This window comes from Geotrypetes seraphini, chromosome 5, assembly GCF_902459505.1.
Source record: "Geotrypetes seraphini chromosome 5, aGeoSer1.1, whole genome shotgun sequence".
NCBI classification, from domain to species: Eukaryota; Metazoa; Chordata; class Amphibia; order Gymnophiona; family Dermophiidae; genus Geotrypetes; species Geotrypetes seraphini.
This window is the reverse complement of record NC_047088.1, coordinates 206,988,515-207,006,074: the sequence shown is the minus strand read 5'-3', so window position 1 is coordinate 207,006,074 and position 17,560 is coordinate 206,988,515. Positions and strand designations below refer to the sequence as shown.

At 42.6% G+C, this 17,560-nt stretch overlaps 1 protein-coding gene across 4 annotated transcripts in view; it reads right to left on the bottom strand.

Annotated features, from left to right (window-relative positions):
* Nucleotides 1–17,560, bottom strand: part of TTC21B (tetratricopeptide repeat domain 21B) — a 222,897-nt gene that overhangs the window by 193,506 nt on the left and 11,831 nt on the right. For all 4 annotated transcript variants that reach the window (XR_004539464.1, XR_004539465.1, XR_004539466.1 and 1 more), the window contains exons 5-7: nucleotides 17,158–17,280; nucleotides 4,995–5,152; nucleotides 437–521 (exon numbers count right to left, since the gene is read on the bottom strand). Coding sequence is in view for 1 of the 4 variants with exons in the window: in XM_033944656.1 (XP_033800547.1) it covers nucleotides 437–521; nucleotides 4,995–5,152; nucleotides 17,158–17,280 (366 nt within the window). In the remaining 3 variants the exon portion in view is untranslated. The remainder of the gene's footprint in view (nucleotides 1–436; nucleotides 522–4,994; nucleotides 5,153–17,157; nucleotides 17,281–17,560) is intronic.

Sequence of the window (17,560 nt, the reverse complement as noted above, 5' to 3'; positions counted from 1 at the left end):
TGTTTGTCCATTATATGCGAAAGTCTGTTATATGCAAGTCCGCTATATCCAGTGATTTTCTCCATGTTCATAAAGGCACATGGCTGGGCCCAGCAGACCTCGTCCGCTATAGACGATATTCTGTTATAAGCGAGTCCATTATAATGAGATTATACTGTAAGTATATATCATGATGCATAAAGCAAGAGCTGGTCTAAAAGATGATTTATGCAATTTTTCTGAGATACACAGCAATCTGTGTCATGTTCTTTTAACAGATACTCAATTACTTTTATTAGCAAAAAACAGCTATTAATCAAGGCCATTCAATTTTTTGTCTTAGATGAATGCAGCCCTAAACACAAAACCAAGATTGAAAATATTAAATATAAATAACAAAAATGAATTTTAGGTATATCACTGAATACTAAGAAATAATATTAAAAGAAAACCATACCTCATGTATATTTCCCTCCCTACATAGATAATGAAGGGTCAACATTTGCAAAGCTTCTATATTATGACTATCTTTCTGTAGCAACCTGTGTATGAAGATACAGTAAAATACAATTAGACATGCAATACACTAAGGTATTATCATTCAAGTATGCATTAATATAATCATTTGATTATTTGGATTCTTGGCCTTCTTCTTCTACTTGGAAGTACACTAAACCCCTAAAAAAGTTCACCCAACTTTTGTTTTAAATCCCAAATAAGCCTTTGAATGCCATTAACAAGCATACTCTATCCAACAGGTTAACAGATTATATCTCCCTTGCTTATGTCCAAGCAGGTTAATAAGGCAAAAAGTGGCAGAAACTGCAACTACATTGCACCTAGATTATTGAAGTAAACACAAAAATTAGTAGATTTTATAATGTACCTATGTATTTTGCAACTCCATACACACTTTGTCCAGACTCCATCCCTGTAAATGCCTACCAACAAACTATGCACCATTATGTCAAAGCACATACTTTTACACTGGTCAGAATTATATAACAGGCAATTTAAATGCGTATGTGGCCACAAACACACACACAGGTGACATAGGGCTCATTTTCAAAGCACATGGACATCTCAAAATGGCAGGAAAAAAGTATGTGAGAACAAAACTAAATTGTTATGGCTTGGGTCTAAGCTGGATAATATTCTATCTTTTGTTTCTCGGCCATCAGAGACATCCTTACAAATTGAGTACTCCTCTAGAATCTTAGGGGTTATTATTGACTCATCACTCATTTAGCAAGCATATTACCGTATTTTCACGCATATAATGCACGCGTTCTACACAATTTTACAAACCGTGCATAACCTTGCGCGTTGTACAAATTTTTTTTTACATAGTTCCCCCCCCGACGTCTGATTCACCCCCCCCCCGCAGGACTGCTCGCACCCCCACCCCGAAGGACCGCTTGCACGCACCTGCACCCCGAAGAACCGCTCGCACGCACTCCCACCCGCATCCCCACCCTGAAGGACCGCTCGCACCCCCACAGCCTCCCGACCTCCCCCATCATGTAGAAGCTCCTACCGGTGTCCTGCTGCTTCCTCTTGGCGGTCCCGGCCCTTCTGTGAGCCCTGCGCCTGCGCTGCTTCCTCTTCCGGCGGTCCCGCCCTTTCTCTGACAGCGCAGACGCAGGGCTCACAGAAGGGCCTGGACCGCCAAGAGGAAGCAGCAGGACACCGGTAGGAGCTTCTACATGATGGGGGGGGGGGTCAGGAGGCTGTGGGGGTGCGAGCGGGCCTTCAGGGTGGGGGTGCGGGTGGGAGTGCGTGCGAGCGGTCCTTCGGGGTGGGGGTGCGGGTGCCTGCGAGCAGTCCTTCGGAGTGGGGGTGCGAGCAGTCCTGCGGGGGGATGGGTGAATTGGACGTCGGGGGGGGGGCATCAGGCTTTCAGGGTGGGGACAGGACTTCAAGGGGGAGAGGAGAGTTGGGGCGGGCGAAAGGAGAGTCGGGGCAGCATGCGCGGTATACAAAATTTTTTTTACATATATTTCGGTTTCCCGCGCGCTATACCCGTGTGCACGTTTTATACGGGTGCGCGTTATATACGTGAAAATACGGTAATTCCCTAATTTTTTTTTAAAAAAGTGCTTTTCTTAGCCTCCACATGCTTAGAAAAGTCAGGTCCTGCTTTCAACAGCAGCATTTTTCTATTCTCTCTCGTAATTCTATTTACCTTAGCCTAACCAAGAACAGCTTGCATAGATTTCAACTGATCCAAAATACTGCAGCTAGGCTGATTTTTAGCAAAGGAAAATTTGAACATGTGCCGCCTCTCCTCGCTAAACTACAATGGATTCCAATATTCCCCAGAATACATTTTAAATGTGCTTGTCTCACCTTTAAAATCTTATTCAGCACTTGTCCTCTACTAATTCCTCTGTCTAGGAGCTCCCAAAAATATGGACTGGTTAGAACTATGCAAAAACTTCAATTATCTTTATCTCTGAAAGGCATAGTTTTTACTGGTAAACTGGGGAAGTCTCTTTTCTTTAAACTAACTGAACTATGGAATAATATCCCTGTGTACCTGAGATAACTAGGCTCTCTTCAAATCTTCCGCAAACATTTAAAAACTTGGTTATTCACCAAATTGTAAATTTTTCCTCTTTACTGTCTCTTCCCTAAAATTTCATACTGTAAACCGAGTTGATCTTTATTCTTATAAAGATGACATGGTCTATAAATTCAAGCTTTAGTTTAATTTAGTTTGTGTGGCGTAGTGGTTACAGCTACAGCCTTAGCACCCTAAGGTTGTGGGTTCAAACTCCATGATGCTCCTTGTGACCCTAGACAAGTCACTTAATCCTCCACTGCCCCAGGTACATTAGATAGACTGTGAGCCCACTGGGATAGAGAGGGAAAACACTTGAGTACTTGATTTTGTAAACTGTTCTGAGTTCCTTTGGGAGGATGGGCTAAATAATGGAATGAATGAATGAAAAAAAATGTCCAAATTATGATTCTGGAACAGCAGTCTAAGAATGTCCCAAACTGCAGTTCATCTTAATAGCAAAGGGGCATGTTGTGGATAGGACTAGGAGGGCCCCACATTAGGACCCCCCAGCAGTGATAGTAGCAACATTCCATGCTACCAATCCAGGGCAACAATAGCTTCGCCCATATCTTTCTCAATAGCAAACTACTACTACTACTACTATTTATCATTTCTATAGCACTGAAAGATGTAAGCAGCACTGTACATTTAACATACAACAGACATACCCTGCTCAGAAGAACTAACAATCTAATTTGACAGGACATCTCTGGGTTGGGGAGATTATGGTAGAGGCAATGATACAGTGGGTATAGGTATCTGACAAGACTATGAACTTTTCCTCCAGAAACCTATCTAAACCTTTCTTAAATCTAGCTATGCTAAGAACTGTAACTACCTCCTCTTGCAACGAGTTCTAGAGCTTAACTATTCTTTGTGTAAAAAAATATTTCTCCTATTTTGTTTTAAAAGTATTTGCATGCCATTTCATTGAGTGTCCCCTATTTTTTGTATTTTTGGAAGGGGTGAAAAAATCAATTCACTCTTACCAATTCTACACCACACAGAATTTTGAAGACTTCAATCATATCCCCCCTTAACCGTCTCTTTTCCAAGCGGAAGAACCCCAACTCCTTTAGTCTTTCCTCATACAAGAGAAGTTCCATCCCCTTTATCATTTTGGTCACTATTCTTTGAACCTTTTCTAATTCCACTATATCTGTTTTGAGATTCGCCGACCAAAACTGTGCGCAATACTCAAGGTGAGGACACACCATGTACTGATACAGAGGCAATATAATATTCTTGTTTACCATTCCTTTCCTAATAATTCCTAGCATTCTGTTGTTGGTTTGTTTGTATTTTGCCACAGCTACACACTGGGATGAAGATTTCAGCGTAGTGCTACAATGACGCCCAGATATTTTTCTTGGGTGCTGATTCCTTAGGTGGACCCTAGCATCAGGGAACTATAATTTGGATTATTCTTCCAAATGTGCATCACTTTGCATTTGTCCACATTAAATTTCATCTGCCTTTGGATGCCCACATATCATATATATTATATGTGTACTTTGGAATGTCACCGCCACTCAACCCAAACTATGTCCCTGGGAATGTCTAAACACAGATTTCATGCACATACATTTTATGAATGAATGCAGTCTTGCAATTTTATAAAAAAGTTCTTTTCTGCATGTAAAAAGCTTTACATGAAGAAAAAAACTTGACAAAATATGTCCTTGAATGTGCATGAGATACATTAACATTCACAGGATATTGTCTAAGCAATCTCTCTTATACATATTTGTTTTGAGTTATTCTGAAAATCAAGAAATGGCTAAAGCATATTCTAGGATCAGATTCAGGAACATTAATTAATCTCAACAGAATCAAATTGATGGAATTACCATGATATCTCTGCACTTCTTTTCTTTTTCAGTCTTCATCACACAAACTTCCTGGTAGTAGATTATAATACACAGGACACATGAACTTACCCAGCTATATATATTTTCTCAACAGACTTATCAAATGCAGTGGGGTAGTGAAGGGTGGGGGGGGGGCAGTCCGCCCTGGGCAGTCCGCCCTTGGTGGAGGTGTCAGCATCCATCCTCCTCTCCACTCCCTCCTCCTTCCCTGCCCCCCTACTACTGCGCAAGTGCATGCCATTTATCTTCCCCTGTACCTTTTTAACATTCGCAGTGTGAGAAGCATCCCAAACCTGCTGCTCGCACCAGCATCGGCTCTTCTTCTGACATCACTTCCTGGACACACACCTAGAAAATGACGTTAGAGGAAGAGCCAACGCTTGCGCCATGAACATTAAAGAGGTAAGGGGGGTGCATGCATGGCATGAGGAGGCGGAGAAGGAGCGGATGGGGGTGGGGGTGGGTGGAAAAGAGGGATGGGGAGGGGTGCCACCGCCCCTGGTGCTTCTCACCCTCACTACACCACTGATCAAATGAGAACAAAACAAGCACCAATAGATTCATAAACTGTACTGTACCTCTGAGCTGTCTCCATCGTCTGTTCCCAGTCTTGTAAAGCTAGCTGTAATTTCATTTTCTTTATAAAAGCAGGTATGAAATTTGGATAGTTGGCTATAATCTGGTTCACAGTTTCCAAAGCTCCAGAGTAATTCTGACGCATTTCAAAATACTGTGCCTAATGAATATAAAAGTCACTTTAAAATACTGTTGTTCTAGAAGGGTTTAAATAGCTAAGTGGTAGAAGTTTAGTTTGTTATAAAAAAAATGTCTTACCGTAGTGACACGAAGCAGACTATTGAATCTATAGTGCTTGTTGCCATTGCTGTTTGTTTGATATAACACATGCTCACTCTGTGGGAATTTGATGGGTGGGGGGATTTTGAAAGGAAAGGTGGGGACAGGAATCTAGATGGAAGTTTCAAGTTGAACATTTTTATGTCAAGTCTTACTATATCTTATCTTGAGCTCAATAAAAATTATTTGTACATAAAAAGTGTTTATGTCAGCCAATGAGCTAGTAATAGAAACTCAATGAACAGGTAATATTTGAGAGGAATAATTAACAGAAAGTTGGGTTTTGTTTAAATTTTATCCCTTAGTTTTATGTTCTATAGCACTTTTCTTCTATATGCAATGAGTAATTTGCTAGAGAACCTGTTCCTATTGTTAGGTGTCCTCTATTCCACATTCACAGATAACATTGCTCCTGTACAGTATTTCCACACTTACTAAAGAATAGCATGCATATACTCCTTGGAATAACAAAGGATAAATTAGGTTCTTACCTGTTAATTTTCTTTCTGTTAGCCTGTAGACCGGTAAACTTCCTTTACGGATGGGTATTATACCTCACTGCTGCCAGCAGGTGGAGACAGATCAAACTTGCATATCAATATAGCTTCCCCCCTACTAAACCAGTCAGCCGAATAGCCAAACTAGGAAAATTCTTAACTGAAAACAGTAAAAGGCACTCCGAACGGGAGTGTAAAAACAACAAACATCTGTAAACAACTGTTGGAACATGTGTAGAACTTTATCCTGAAAATAAACATCCCCACAGCTGTTGTTAATTTTCCCCGGCCCTAGAAAAATACTAGAACCCGCAGAAAAAACAAAATCTCCACGCGAGCAAAAACCTGCAATCACCGCCTAAAGACAGATAGGGTGGGGAACTATATCGGTCTACAGGCTAACAGAAAGAAAATTAGCAGGTAAGAACCTAATTTCTCCTTCTGTATTGCCTGATAGACATGTATAGTGCCTTTATGGATGGGACGTACCAAATCAGTGCCCATCAAGGGTGGGACCTCCGAAGAGCCGACACCAGAACATGTTCACCGAATACCACGTTCCGACGCATTTGAACATCCACAGGATTTGTTGCTAAGAGACATTCTTCTAACAATACTAGACTGGCTTTTCATATGTTAAATTTAACAAAAGCCATGAATGATCCGGCTTTCTCTGTCTCTTTGGATGCGGAGAAAGCCTTTGATCGAATTGAATGGACTTTCATGTATCAGGCATTAGATTGGTTTGGTATAGGTTCAGGATTTATACAAATGATTCAGACGTTGTATAGCTCCCCTGCTGCAAGATTATACATTAATAATAATTTATCAGAGTGTTTTAATTTGCAGAGGGGGGTTAGACAAGGCTGTCCCTTTTCTCCTTTGCTTTTTGATATTGTTTTAGAACCCTTGTTATTAGCCATTCAACAAGCAAAGGGGATACAAGGTATTCCTCGTACAGATTGGGAATATAAAATCTCTGCTTATGCAGATGATATACTGCTTTATTTGAGGAATCCAAAAACTACCATTCCATGCTTGCTTGAGTAGATAGAGAAATTTGGAAAATTTTCAGGATATAAGATAAATTGGAGCAAGTCAGAAATTCTTCCACTTAATGTGCATTGTACTAAACGCTTATTTGATTCATTCTCATTTGTATGGAAAGAAGATGGATTAAAATATTTAGGTATCAGAATAAAAAACACACTAGAAGATACAATGGAAGAAAATGAAAATTTTTTATTAAAAAAAGTAACAAATGTGTTTGAAATGGAATCCTTTACATCTTTCTTGGTGGGAGAGAGTCCAAACTATTAAAATGATGATATTGCCTGTGGTTTGTTATCAAATGAGTATGTACCAGTTTTTTTTCAAAGGTCCTTTTATAAAAAGTTAAATGGTATTCTTACAAAATTTGTTTGGCTGGGTAAAATGCCTAGAATTGCCTTAGTATCTTTACAAAAATCAATTGCAGAGGGTGAGGTAAATTTTCCAAACTTTTATAGGTATCATCAAGCCTATATTTTACGCCAGGGTATGTATTGGGTCCTCCCAGAGCTCATGGAAAATATCCCAGATTGGCTGTATTTGGAATGGCGACTCATGTTTCCTATAAACTTATCTCATCTTCTTAGTATTAAAATGCCTAGGAAATATAAAGAGAACAGAATATTGATGGATACGTGGAAAACTTTGCGTTATGTTAGCAATTTAAGTCCAAACCCAATACACAAATCAACAAATCAATCTTTATGGCTAAACTCCAAGATTCAAGTTGGCGGTTTTAAAATCGTATGGAAGCATTGGATTATTGCAGGTATATGGACTCTAGGTGATGTTATTTTAAATGGTAAACTGCTTGATTTTTCACAGCTGCAACATAAATATGGTCTAAACAAACCACAAAGCTTTAAATCATTGCAGCTGAAGCAGGCTATTCAGGAGGGGTTCCCTGAATGGAAAAATCTTAACAATCAGTATAGTCTGGAATTCTTATGCTTACAAGCGGATTTCTTGGGACACGAGGCCACACAGTGGTATAAATTGATATCTGGATTTATGAATAAAAAACCAAAGACTGGTCTTAGAGACATTTGGAGCATTGAGATTAAGCATCAAATTTCTGCATCTCAATGGCCACAAATTTGGAGAATGAGAGTACAATGTCTGCATCTATGAGACAAACTTGGTTCTTTTTGTTACATAGAGCATTTTGGACCCCAGTTAGATTACAAAAGTTGGATAGCTCTAAGTCTAATAGATGCTGGCATTGTAATCTGGAAGCAGGGACTTTAGATCATTTATTATACTTTTGTCCCTGTATCATGGCCTTTTGGAAATCAATTTGGTCACAAATTAATTGTTTATTAGAAAACCATGTAGCTCTATCATATGATACAATCCTATTTGGGACGTCAATGAGAATAAAAAGTCAAATTTCATCAAATAATAAACTTTTATTAATAATGACAGGAGTCACCATTCAACATATCACCAGAAATTGGAAAAATTACACAAGACTTAATTACACCTTCTGGAGGAATTCATTGTGCCATATTTACAAAATGGAAATAACAACTGCCATACAAAAAGGGAATTATAATAATTTTAAGAATATTTGGGGGCCATTGACAACTTATTGTAATGATTAGACGCCTTTTTACATTGAAAGTATAATTATAATTATGGGAGGGGTGGTATATAGTTATAATATAGATTTAATCAATATCTATGAATATAGCACATGTATGTTATTTTTTGATTATAATATCTGTGAAAAGGGTGGGTGGGGAGGAAGATAATTTAAGTATTTAAGATGACAATACGAAGAATTTCAAGTGATGTGTATGATTCAATTGATGTAATATTGTGTACTTGATGGAGGATGAAAAAATGAATAAAGAATTGGAAAAAAAAAAAGAACATCCACACGGTAGTGCCTGACAAAGGAATGCAGAGAAGACCAAACTGCAGCCTTGCAAATATCCATTGGAGGCACTAGAGAAGACTCAGCCCAAGAAGCCTGCCTGACCCCCTAGTGGAATGAACCTTGAGAAATTATGGAACAGGCTTCTTCTTCAGAAGATAAGCGGAAGCATTAGTCTCCTTGATCCCGCACACAATAGTAGCCTTAGAAGTGTCATCTCCCTTATGAGGACCCGCTAGAAGGACAAAGAGATGATCTGATTTCCTGATCTCCTGGGACCTCTGCACATAAGAGTGATGAACATTATATTACATTACATTAGTGATTTCTATTCCGCCATTACCTTGCGGTTCAAGGCGGATTACAAAAGAGCTGTCAGGAGGTTACAAGAGTTGTAACATTACATAAGAATTGTCGTAAGCATTTCATAAGAATTGTCGAAAACTTAAGGGTTTACCTAAGAATTGTTGAGAACTTAAGAATTACATAAGAATTGTCGAGAACTTAAGGAGCACCATGTTGGGTAATTAGAAACATTTTAAATTGGATATGGGTAGAGTGTGCGGTGGGTGGAGTTATGGAAGGAACTATCATGTTAAACAGGTTTTATGTGTTTTTTGAAGAGTAGGGTTTTACTTTATTTTTTTGAAGGTTTTATAGTCTGTGGTCGTAGATAGCAGATTGGTGATTTGTCTGTATAGTTTAGTTGCTTTGGTGGCCATCGGGTTGTCATAAAGTTTTCCTCTTTTGACATTTTTGGATGGTGGGTGTGTGAATAGTGAGTGGGTTCTCCTGTGAGTGGGTTCTCCTGTGCCTGGTTGAGGTGAATTGGGTTAGTCGGTTGTTCCAGTAGGTTGGGCTTTCTCCATTAATAGCTTTGTATAGTAGGCAGTTTGAAATTTCATGCTTCCCTGGCTAGCCTCTCTTTATACTCTCTTTTGGCTTTTCCAACCACTCGGTGACATTCTTTTTGATACTTCCTGTGCTCTTTCCAGTTCCCCTCAGTTTTGTCCTTTTTCCATTTCCTGAATGCATTTTTCTTATTGCCTATCGCTTCCTTCACTATTTTAGTTATCCACGCTGGGTCTTTTGTTTGACTCTTATTGCACCCCTTTCTGAATCTGGGGATATACAGATTTTGCTCCTCGCTTACTGTGTCCTTGAAAAAAGACCAGGCATGTTCTACTGTTTGCCATTTTTTGGAAGTGTTCCTAAGTTTCTTCCTTACCATTTCCCTCATTGCTTCGTAGTTTCCTTTCCTGAAGTTAAAAGTTGTCGCTATGGTTCTCTTTCTTTTCGGTATTCCTACCTCAACCTTGAACTTGATCATATTATGATCGCTGTTTCCCAATGGTCCCACTACTTCTACTTCCTTTGCAGGTCCCCTTGACCCATTTAGGATTAGATCCAGAGTGGCATTTCCTCTCGTCGGTTCTCTAACAAGCTGCTCCATGAAGCAATCTTGTGTAGCCTCCAGGAATTCTGTCTCCCTAGCGTATCTTGAGCTTCCAAGACTCCAGTCTATCCCGGAGTAGTTGAAGTCTCCCATAATAACCGTGTTACCACTTTTGCATTCTCGCTTCATCTCAGCTTCCATTTCTTTATCGATATCTCCAGTTTGCCCGGATGGACGATAGTATAGGTCCATCTTTATTTCAGGCCCTTTCCTTCCCGGTATTTTAACCCATAGCGATTCCAGCTTGTTGGTCGTCTCTGCTGTGTCCATTCTTGTCGATTGTATGCTTTTTTTTATGTATAGGGCTATTCCACCACCTTTCTGTCCTGACCTATCCTGGCGATAGAGCTTGTACCCCGGCAGTGCTGTATTCCATTTGCTTTCCTCATTCCACCATGTTTCAGAGACTCCAATGATGTCTATGTCCTCTGCATTGGCCATGGCTTCTAATTCCCCCATTTTGTTTTTTAGGCTTCTTGCATTAGTATATATGCAATTTAGATCCTGGTATTTTGTTGTCTTCATTTCCTTTCCCTGTGCTGCGGTCTTTTGCTACAATCTTTCTATCCTCCTCTTCTGGGTTAGTCGACTCCTGTAATTTGTCCCTTGTTTCCCCTTAGTATCTTAACGGGATACCTTCTTCAGAATCGTCGATGCTTGGTCGACTGTCAGCTTTCCCCTTCCTCTTAGTTTAAAGCCTGTTCTATTCCTCTCTTGACATTGTTTGCTAGAAGTCTAGTTCCCGCCGCGCTCAGGTGCAGTCCATCTCTCTTGTAGAGCTTTCTCTTGCCCCAGAATGTTGTTCAGTTCCTCACAAAGTGGAATCCTTCTTCCTCACACCATTTCCTCATCCATGCATTTATTGATTGTAGTTCCTCCTGCCTTTTCACATCTGCCCTTGGTACTGGTAGGATCTCTGAGAATGCTATCTTCTGGGTCCTCATCTTCAGCTTCCTTCCCAGAATCTTGAATTGTTCTATCAGTGTGCTTCTTCTGTAGTCTCTCCTGCTGACATCATTTGTCCCGATGTGGATCATTACTATGGTCTCTTCCGTCTCCGCTCCTTCCAGGATCCTTCCAATTTTGTCCATGATATCCTTGGTTCTCGTTCCTGGGAGGCAGGTCACCAGTCGATCCTCTCTCCCTCCTGCTATGTGGCTGTCCACATGCCTCAGGATCGAGTCTCCCACTAGGATCGCTGACTCTCCCTTCTTCAATTTTCGCTTCAGTCTCAGGTCAGTGTCATCAGTGTGCTTCACTCTTTCTTCTTCTGGGCATCAACTAGCCAATTTCTCCCTCTTGTGTGGTACTCCCCTGTGGGTGTCTTCCTTGAGGTTATCTGCTTGTTGTTCTCCCTTCCATGTTGGTGTAACTTCATCTTCCATCTGAAGTTCGTTCTCTTCCACCCTCCTCCTATATGCTTCCTCAATGAATTTCTCGAGTTCCCTGACTTCCTCCTTGATGTGTCTCTCACTCATGAAGTCTTCCGCTGTCCTGATTGGGTCCTCTGTGGTGTGAAGTCCTTCTAGCTCCTGGTATCTTGTCCTCTAGTCACTTGACTTCCTTCTTCAAGCTTTTCAGCTCCTGACACCGACCGCATACATATGACTGCCACCCCGAGGGGAAGTAGTCATACATATGACAGTCTGTGCAGAACACTGGAAAGCTCATCTTCTGGTTTCCCTCTGCTTCCATTGTCGTTCCTACTTTAAGATAACAGTTAAGATTATGTGTTCCTTCTGTGCCTGCTTCCTTTTGCGTCTGCTTCTTGCCTTGCTGCCTTCTTCTTGTGTGTGCTGCCTTCGCTCTACCTTACTTTACTTTTGCTTGTGTGTTTGTTCCTTCTGTGCCTGCTTCTTTCTGCGCCTGCTCTTACTCTCTTTCTCCCCTCTGTTTCTCTCTCTCTCTGTTCCTTCCTCGCTTGTTTCTTCCTACTGCTGGCTCCTGCTTGTGCTTCCGAGCCTTAGGTTGGCCGTTGGTTCCTCCCCTTTTAAGGGGGAACTCGGGTGATAACTCCTCCGATGCGGTGGGGGTGGGCAGAGCTTACTCTCGCCGCTGCCCCTCGATCTCTCCCTGCTCTTACTCTCTTTCTCCCCTCTGTTTCTCTCTCTCTGCTCCTTCCTCGCTTGCTTCTTCCTACTGCTGGCTCCTGCTCGTGCTTCCGAGGACCGACAGACATCCAACTAGTGCAGCTGACTTTGCTCAGAAGAGCCCTCCTGACTACCCAACACCAGGAGAACTACAGATTGATTGACATGAAAAGGAGAAACTACTTTGGGCAGAAAGGAAGGAACAGGCCTTAAGACAACCCGCTCCCTAGAAAACTCCAAGAAGAGAGACCTACAAGAGAAAGCCTGCAGCTCAGAAACACATCTAGATGAAGTAATGGCCACCAAGAAGACCGCTGTAAGAGTAAGGTCCTTCAAAGAGCAGTCGCCCAGCGGTTCAAAAGGAGGGCGCACTAGAACTGACAGAACCAAATTGAGAACCCAAGATGGAACAGAGGGCTGCACGGGAGGCCTGAGCAACTTGGCCGTCTGCAAGAAGCAAATCACATCAGGAATGGCAGTCAAATGCTGACCTTTCACTAACCCCCGAAAGGCTGTGAAGGCCACAAGTTGAACCCCGAGAGAAGACCAAGCCAGTCCCCTATCCAGACCATCCTGCAAGAACTCTAAGATGTTAGGCAAGGAAGCGCGAAAAGAGACCACTCCATGCGCATCACACCATGGAGCGCGCAAAGTGAAAAGGGGTTTCCAGCACCTGTCACTGTGCGAGCATGATGTCCCGAATATCCTGATGCATAGGAAAAAAGCAGGAAGCAGAGGGAATCCCATGAAGCAAGGGGTCCACTGTATGCGGGGGCTCCGACACAGGGTCCTCAAAGTGCAAAACCGAGGAAACCTGAAGGATTAACTCATGAAGCTCTTCCCGCCAAAAAATGCGTACCACAGACGCATCTTCGCCGGCTGGGGGGTGCTCGAACCCCTCGCCTGCGGAATACAGCCCCCCAAAAGGATCCTGGAATTCTCCCCAAGGGTCCAGGTCCTCATCAATCACCTCGTGCTCCTCTGGGAAAAAACCTCATCCCATTAGATCCAAGGGCGTTTGGATGAGAGAGCAGTAGAGGGGGTCAAAACCATCGCTGTGTGGGGCCGAACTGGGGAAGACATTGAGTGACCCCCCCCCACCTGAGACCCCCGGAGTGGACACTGAACCTCCTACCGCCAGCACATAAGCTTTACAAAGTGCTAACATAAATTCAGGGGGAAAGACCCCCTGTGGCCCCAAGGGATTCCCTGCCCCAGCAGGGGACCCTGACATACCTTGCCCCTGTATTTCCAGAACAGAGGGAAGGTCACCTGAGGTAACTGAAATGAAGGAGGAGGTTCCCACAGAAATTGGCCCTGAAACCGCCAAAATCGGAGCTCATGCTGCCTGTCACATCTGAAAAGCCTGGGACTTTCCTGATGCAGAGGCCAAGGAACCGACCAACGCAAAAAAGGGAATCCCCAGCCGAACCGGGTTTCCCCACAATCTGATGCCAAACTGTGAGGCACATGCGGCGGGGTGCCCTAGCCGCCAGCATCCGCTGCCGACGAAGCTTCCTCACTGTTCCGGCCTACACAATGCATGCACAGGCCGGCCACGAGTACCTCGCACCTAGAGCACAATGAGCACTTTTGTCCTTTAAAAGAGCTCATTGTGCTGAAAACCGCCCTAGCTGTAAAGAAAGTGCCGGTTAGGTGCAAAAAACAAAGAAAAAAGGCAGTTTTAAAGGGAAATGAGCCCTTTAGACTGGCACACCTCAGGATTTTTTTGTTATTTCTTTTTACTTAGTCAGAACTGACTCCACGGCTCTCAAAGCTGGAGGGCTGACCAACCAGGGAGCCAGGCCGTCTGCTGAGGCCCTCTACAAAAATATGAGGAGGTGGAGAAAGGTGGGGGGAGGGACCCAGCACGAGACCCGCCGGGTTTAACACCTCCGAGGTCGGACGGATCCCCAAACAGAACCCGCCCAAGCTCTATCCGGCACAAAAAGGGGAACCAGGAGTCCACAAAGTTCCAACAGTGCTAGGAGGGGATCTGAAAAGCCTTACCATCTGCTACCAGAGACTGAGGAAAACTGAAGTAGCATTTGGGGATGTTCTACTGATATACAAGTTTTGATCTCAGTCTCCACCTGCTGGTAGCAGTAAGGCATATTACCCATCCGTAAAGGAACTATATCAGTCTATCAAGCGATACAGAAGCTATTATTATTATTATTTGCTAAAGGCTTGAAGCTCAAGCAATGTCTATTATGCTTGCAAGTATTTGGAAAAGTACACATAAGTTTATGCACAGCCATCGACTACCACCACCAGCAAGAGAGAAAGAGTGGGGCAGAGTCCAATCCATGTTTTCCTGGACCCTGTGTCCACTCAGAAACAGCCTGAACACTCTTGCAGTACAGACCTGAGCCTGTTTCCTCACAGGCTCTGATAAGACAAAACCCTTTCTCAGCTCAAGGATAAACAGTTTTTCTTAAGCAAGGTTCAAGGGTTGGTCCTAGCCAGACCCACACAATCCTCAGTATAACTAGGTTGGTTTACCTTAGCCAGCCATGTCTCGCCCTGTCAGCTCTTCTAACAGTCCTTGCCAGATTTCTTGATTTACCAGGGCTCTCACAGTCTCAAAAGAATTCCTCTGCTTCGCCGGGCTCTTCTCAACCCACAGCTAGGGAAGGGTTCTCTAGTGGAAGTCTCTTTCTTGGGACATCCTCGAATGATTCCATTCTGGGGCAGAAGTACTCCTTGCCTGAGCCTTGCCCCTACTACTATTAATTATTTTTATAGAACTACCAGATGCACGCAGCGCTGCACAGAGTCACAAAGAAAAAGAAAACAGTCCCTGCTCAAAAGAGCTTACAATCTAAACCGCCAAGACAGACAACTAGGATGTCATGGATACAGTTAAAGGGAATGGTTAACCAGCTGGCTGGCTAAGCCCCTCTGACTCAGCAAGGCTACGAGGGCTGTTCAAAAGGTATCAGGCTATTATTCATAAATACTCGTATTCAGACACAACAATCTTATACTAATCTCCTTCAATGTAGTCCCCTTGGGCTGCCACACACTTCTTCCAACGGTTCTGCCACTGTCGGAAGCAGCACTGGAATGCCTCTTTTGAGATTGCTCACAACTGGTCTGTCACATCCTGCATGATGTCTTCTCTTGACTGAAATCTGGTCCATTTCAGGGGCATTTTCAGCTTGGGGAAAAACCAGGAGTCACATGGAGCCATGTCAGGAGAGTAGGGAGCCTGAGGAATCACAAGTGTGTTGTGTTTGGCCAGGAAACTCCGTATCAAATATGAAGAATGGGCAGGTGTGTTATCGTGATGGAGCCACCAATTGCCCGCTGCCCACAGGTCTGGCCGTTTGCGTCTCATAGCGTTATGAAGACAACGCAGAACCTCTTGGTAGTACTCCTTGGTGATGGTTGTGCTGTGTGGTGCGTACTTATGATGAACCATGCCACTGAAGTCAAAGAAGATGGTCAGCATGACTTTGACATTGCTGTGGACCTGCCTTGCTTTTTTTGGCCTCAGGGATATTGAATGCTTCTATTGTGATGACATCAACTTGGTTTCTGGGTCGTACCCATAAACCCAGGACTCATCGTCAGTGATCACTGTGCTGAGGAAGTTGGGATCACTGTTCACAGTCGCCAGTATGCCCTGTGTGATCTCTAAACGGAGTTTCTTCTGCTTGATCGTTACCAGTTTTGGCACGAACTTCACTGAAATTCTCCTGAAGCCCAAATCCTCAGTCAAAATGGAATGAACAGATCCAACCTGATGCTCACCTTGTCTGCAAGTTCTCTGATCATGATTCAACGATCCTGCATCAACAGGGTCCTCACTTGGTCAATAACAATCTCATTTCTGGATGTTGAGAGCCTACCAGAATGCGCTTCACTCTCCACTGATGTGCAGCCATCTCTGAAGCGGTTGTACCACTCCTTTATCTATGTGGTGCCCATTGCTTCGTTCCCAAAGACCTGTTGAATCTTGCGGATTACTTCCATTTGGGAATCACCAAGCTTTACATAAAATTTAATGCAGTAGCATTGTTAAACTTTTTCTGTCATTTTGTCAAAAATGAAAATCGGACAGCGCTCACTTACATTTCTTCACTCATCAGCGGTTTGCCGGTGACTGACAGCTTTTGTAGGCGGGAAAAAAATTCAAGCAAGTGCATTAGGGTCGCCTATATATGTGCACCAAACCACGCCTCCCTAGCTTTATTTGTTTACGCAAGAAAAAATTACTTTTTGAACATCCCTCGTATAATCCCTTCTTTAATGGATCTCAGCACCAAGCTGAAATGCTCAGGGCATTCTGAGACAGGTAGTTTATCTCGATTTGTCCGATGCCTCCTACTGCCCAGAACTTGATGTAACTTCCTGTTTCCAGGTCAGGAAGAGCCTGCGGCAGTGTGCGGCATGAGCCTGCAGCAGTGTGCACATGCTGATGCTGACACTGCAGTCTCTTTCTAAAGATGGAGAAGTGGCAGATCCTGCATGGGAGCAGCAGGTTAGGTATTCATGATTAATATTTTTGATCTGCACTAAAGATTTAGCACATTAATTGGCTTATTAATGTGCTAAATCTGCAGCCCTACTTATAATTAGAATTGCACTCACTAAACCTATCTACATTTTTGTATTTCCCACCATGCTTGCACAGGGAAATGTGAGCGGAAAGCTCGGTGCTTAACACTGGCTTTTAGGTAGTGCTAAAGTTACTCTTTCAAAATTGACCTCTGAAATCTCCCATCAAATTATAAGACAAAAACATTCTTAAAAATTGATGAAGAACGGTATAAGAGGTCCCAGATTTGGACAAATAGGATAGTGAAATAAATTGGAGATTATTCTGTCTTTAAAAAAAGAAATAATATTGCAATGTAACAGCAGCAATTCAATATTATGGCTCTGTATTTTAATCTGTAAAATTACCTTTCCCAACATAGCAAAAATATCCTTGCCATCTTGTATTCCATCATCAAAGTACTTTACAGCCTTTTTAGCATAAGCTTCTTTCCCACAGGTCAAATCAAGCCAGGCTTTCAAAATCAATCCCTGCAAAGTCAAATATTCTAATTAAATGTCAGACAATAAATTTAGTAAATTCTAAAATGATTTTCAAGTTAAACAGCTTTTTATAATCTATTAAAATGAATATGAAGAAAATGAAATGCTCTGACATCTTTCTTATTTAAACTATAACACATTAACCCCCTCCTTTACAAAGCCGCGTTAGCATTTTTAGCGTCGGAAGGGGCGGTAACCACTCAGACGCTCATAGGAATTCTATGAGTGTTGTAGCTGTTACTGTGGTGGCCTGTGCTAAAAATACTAG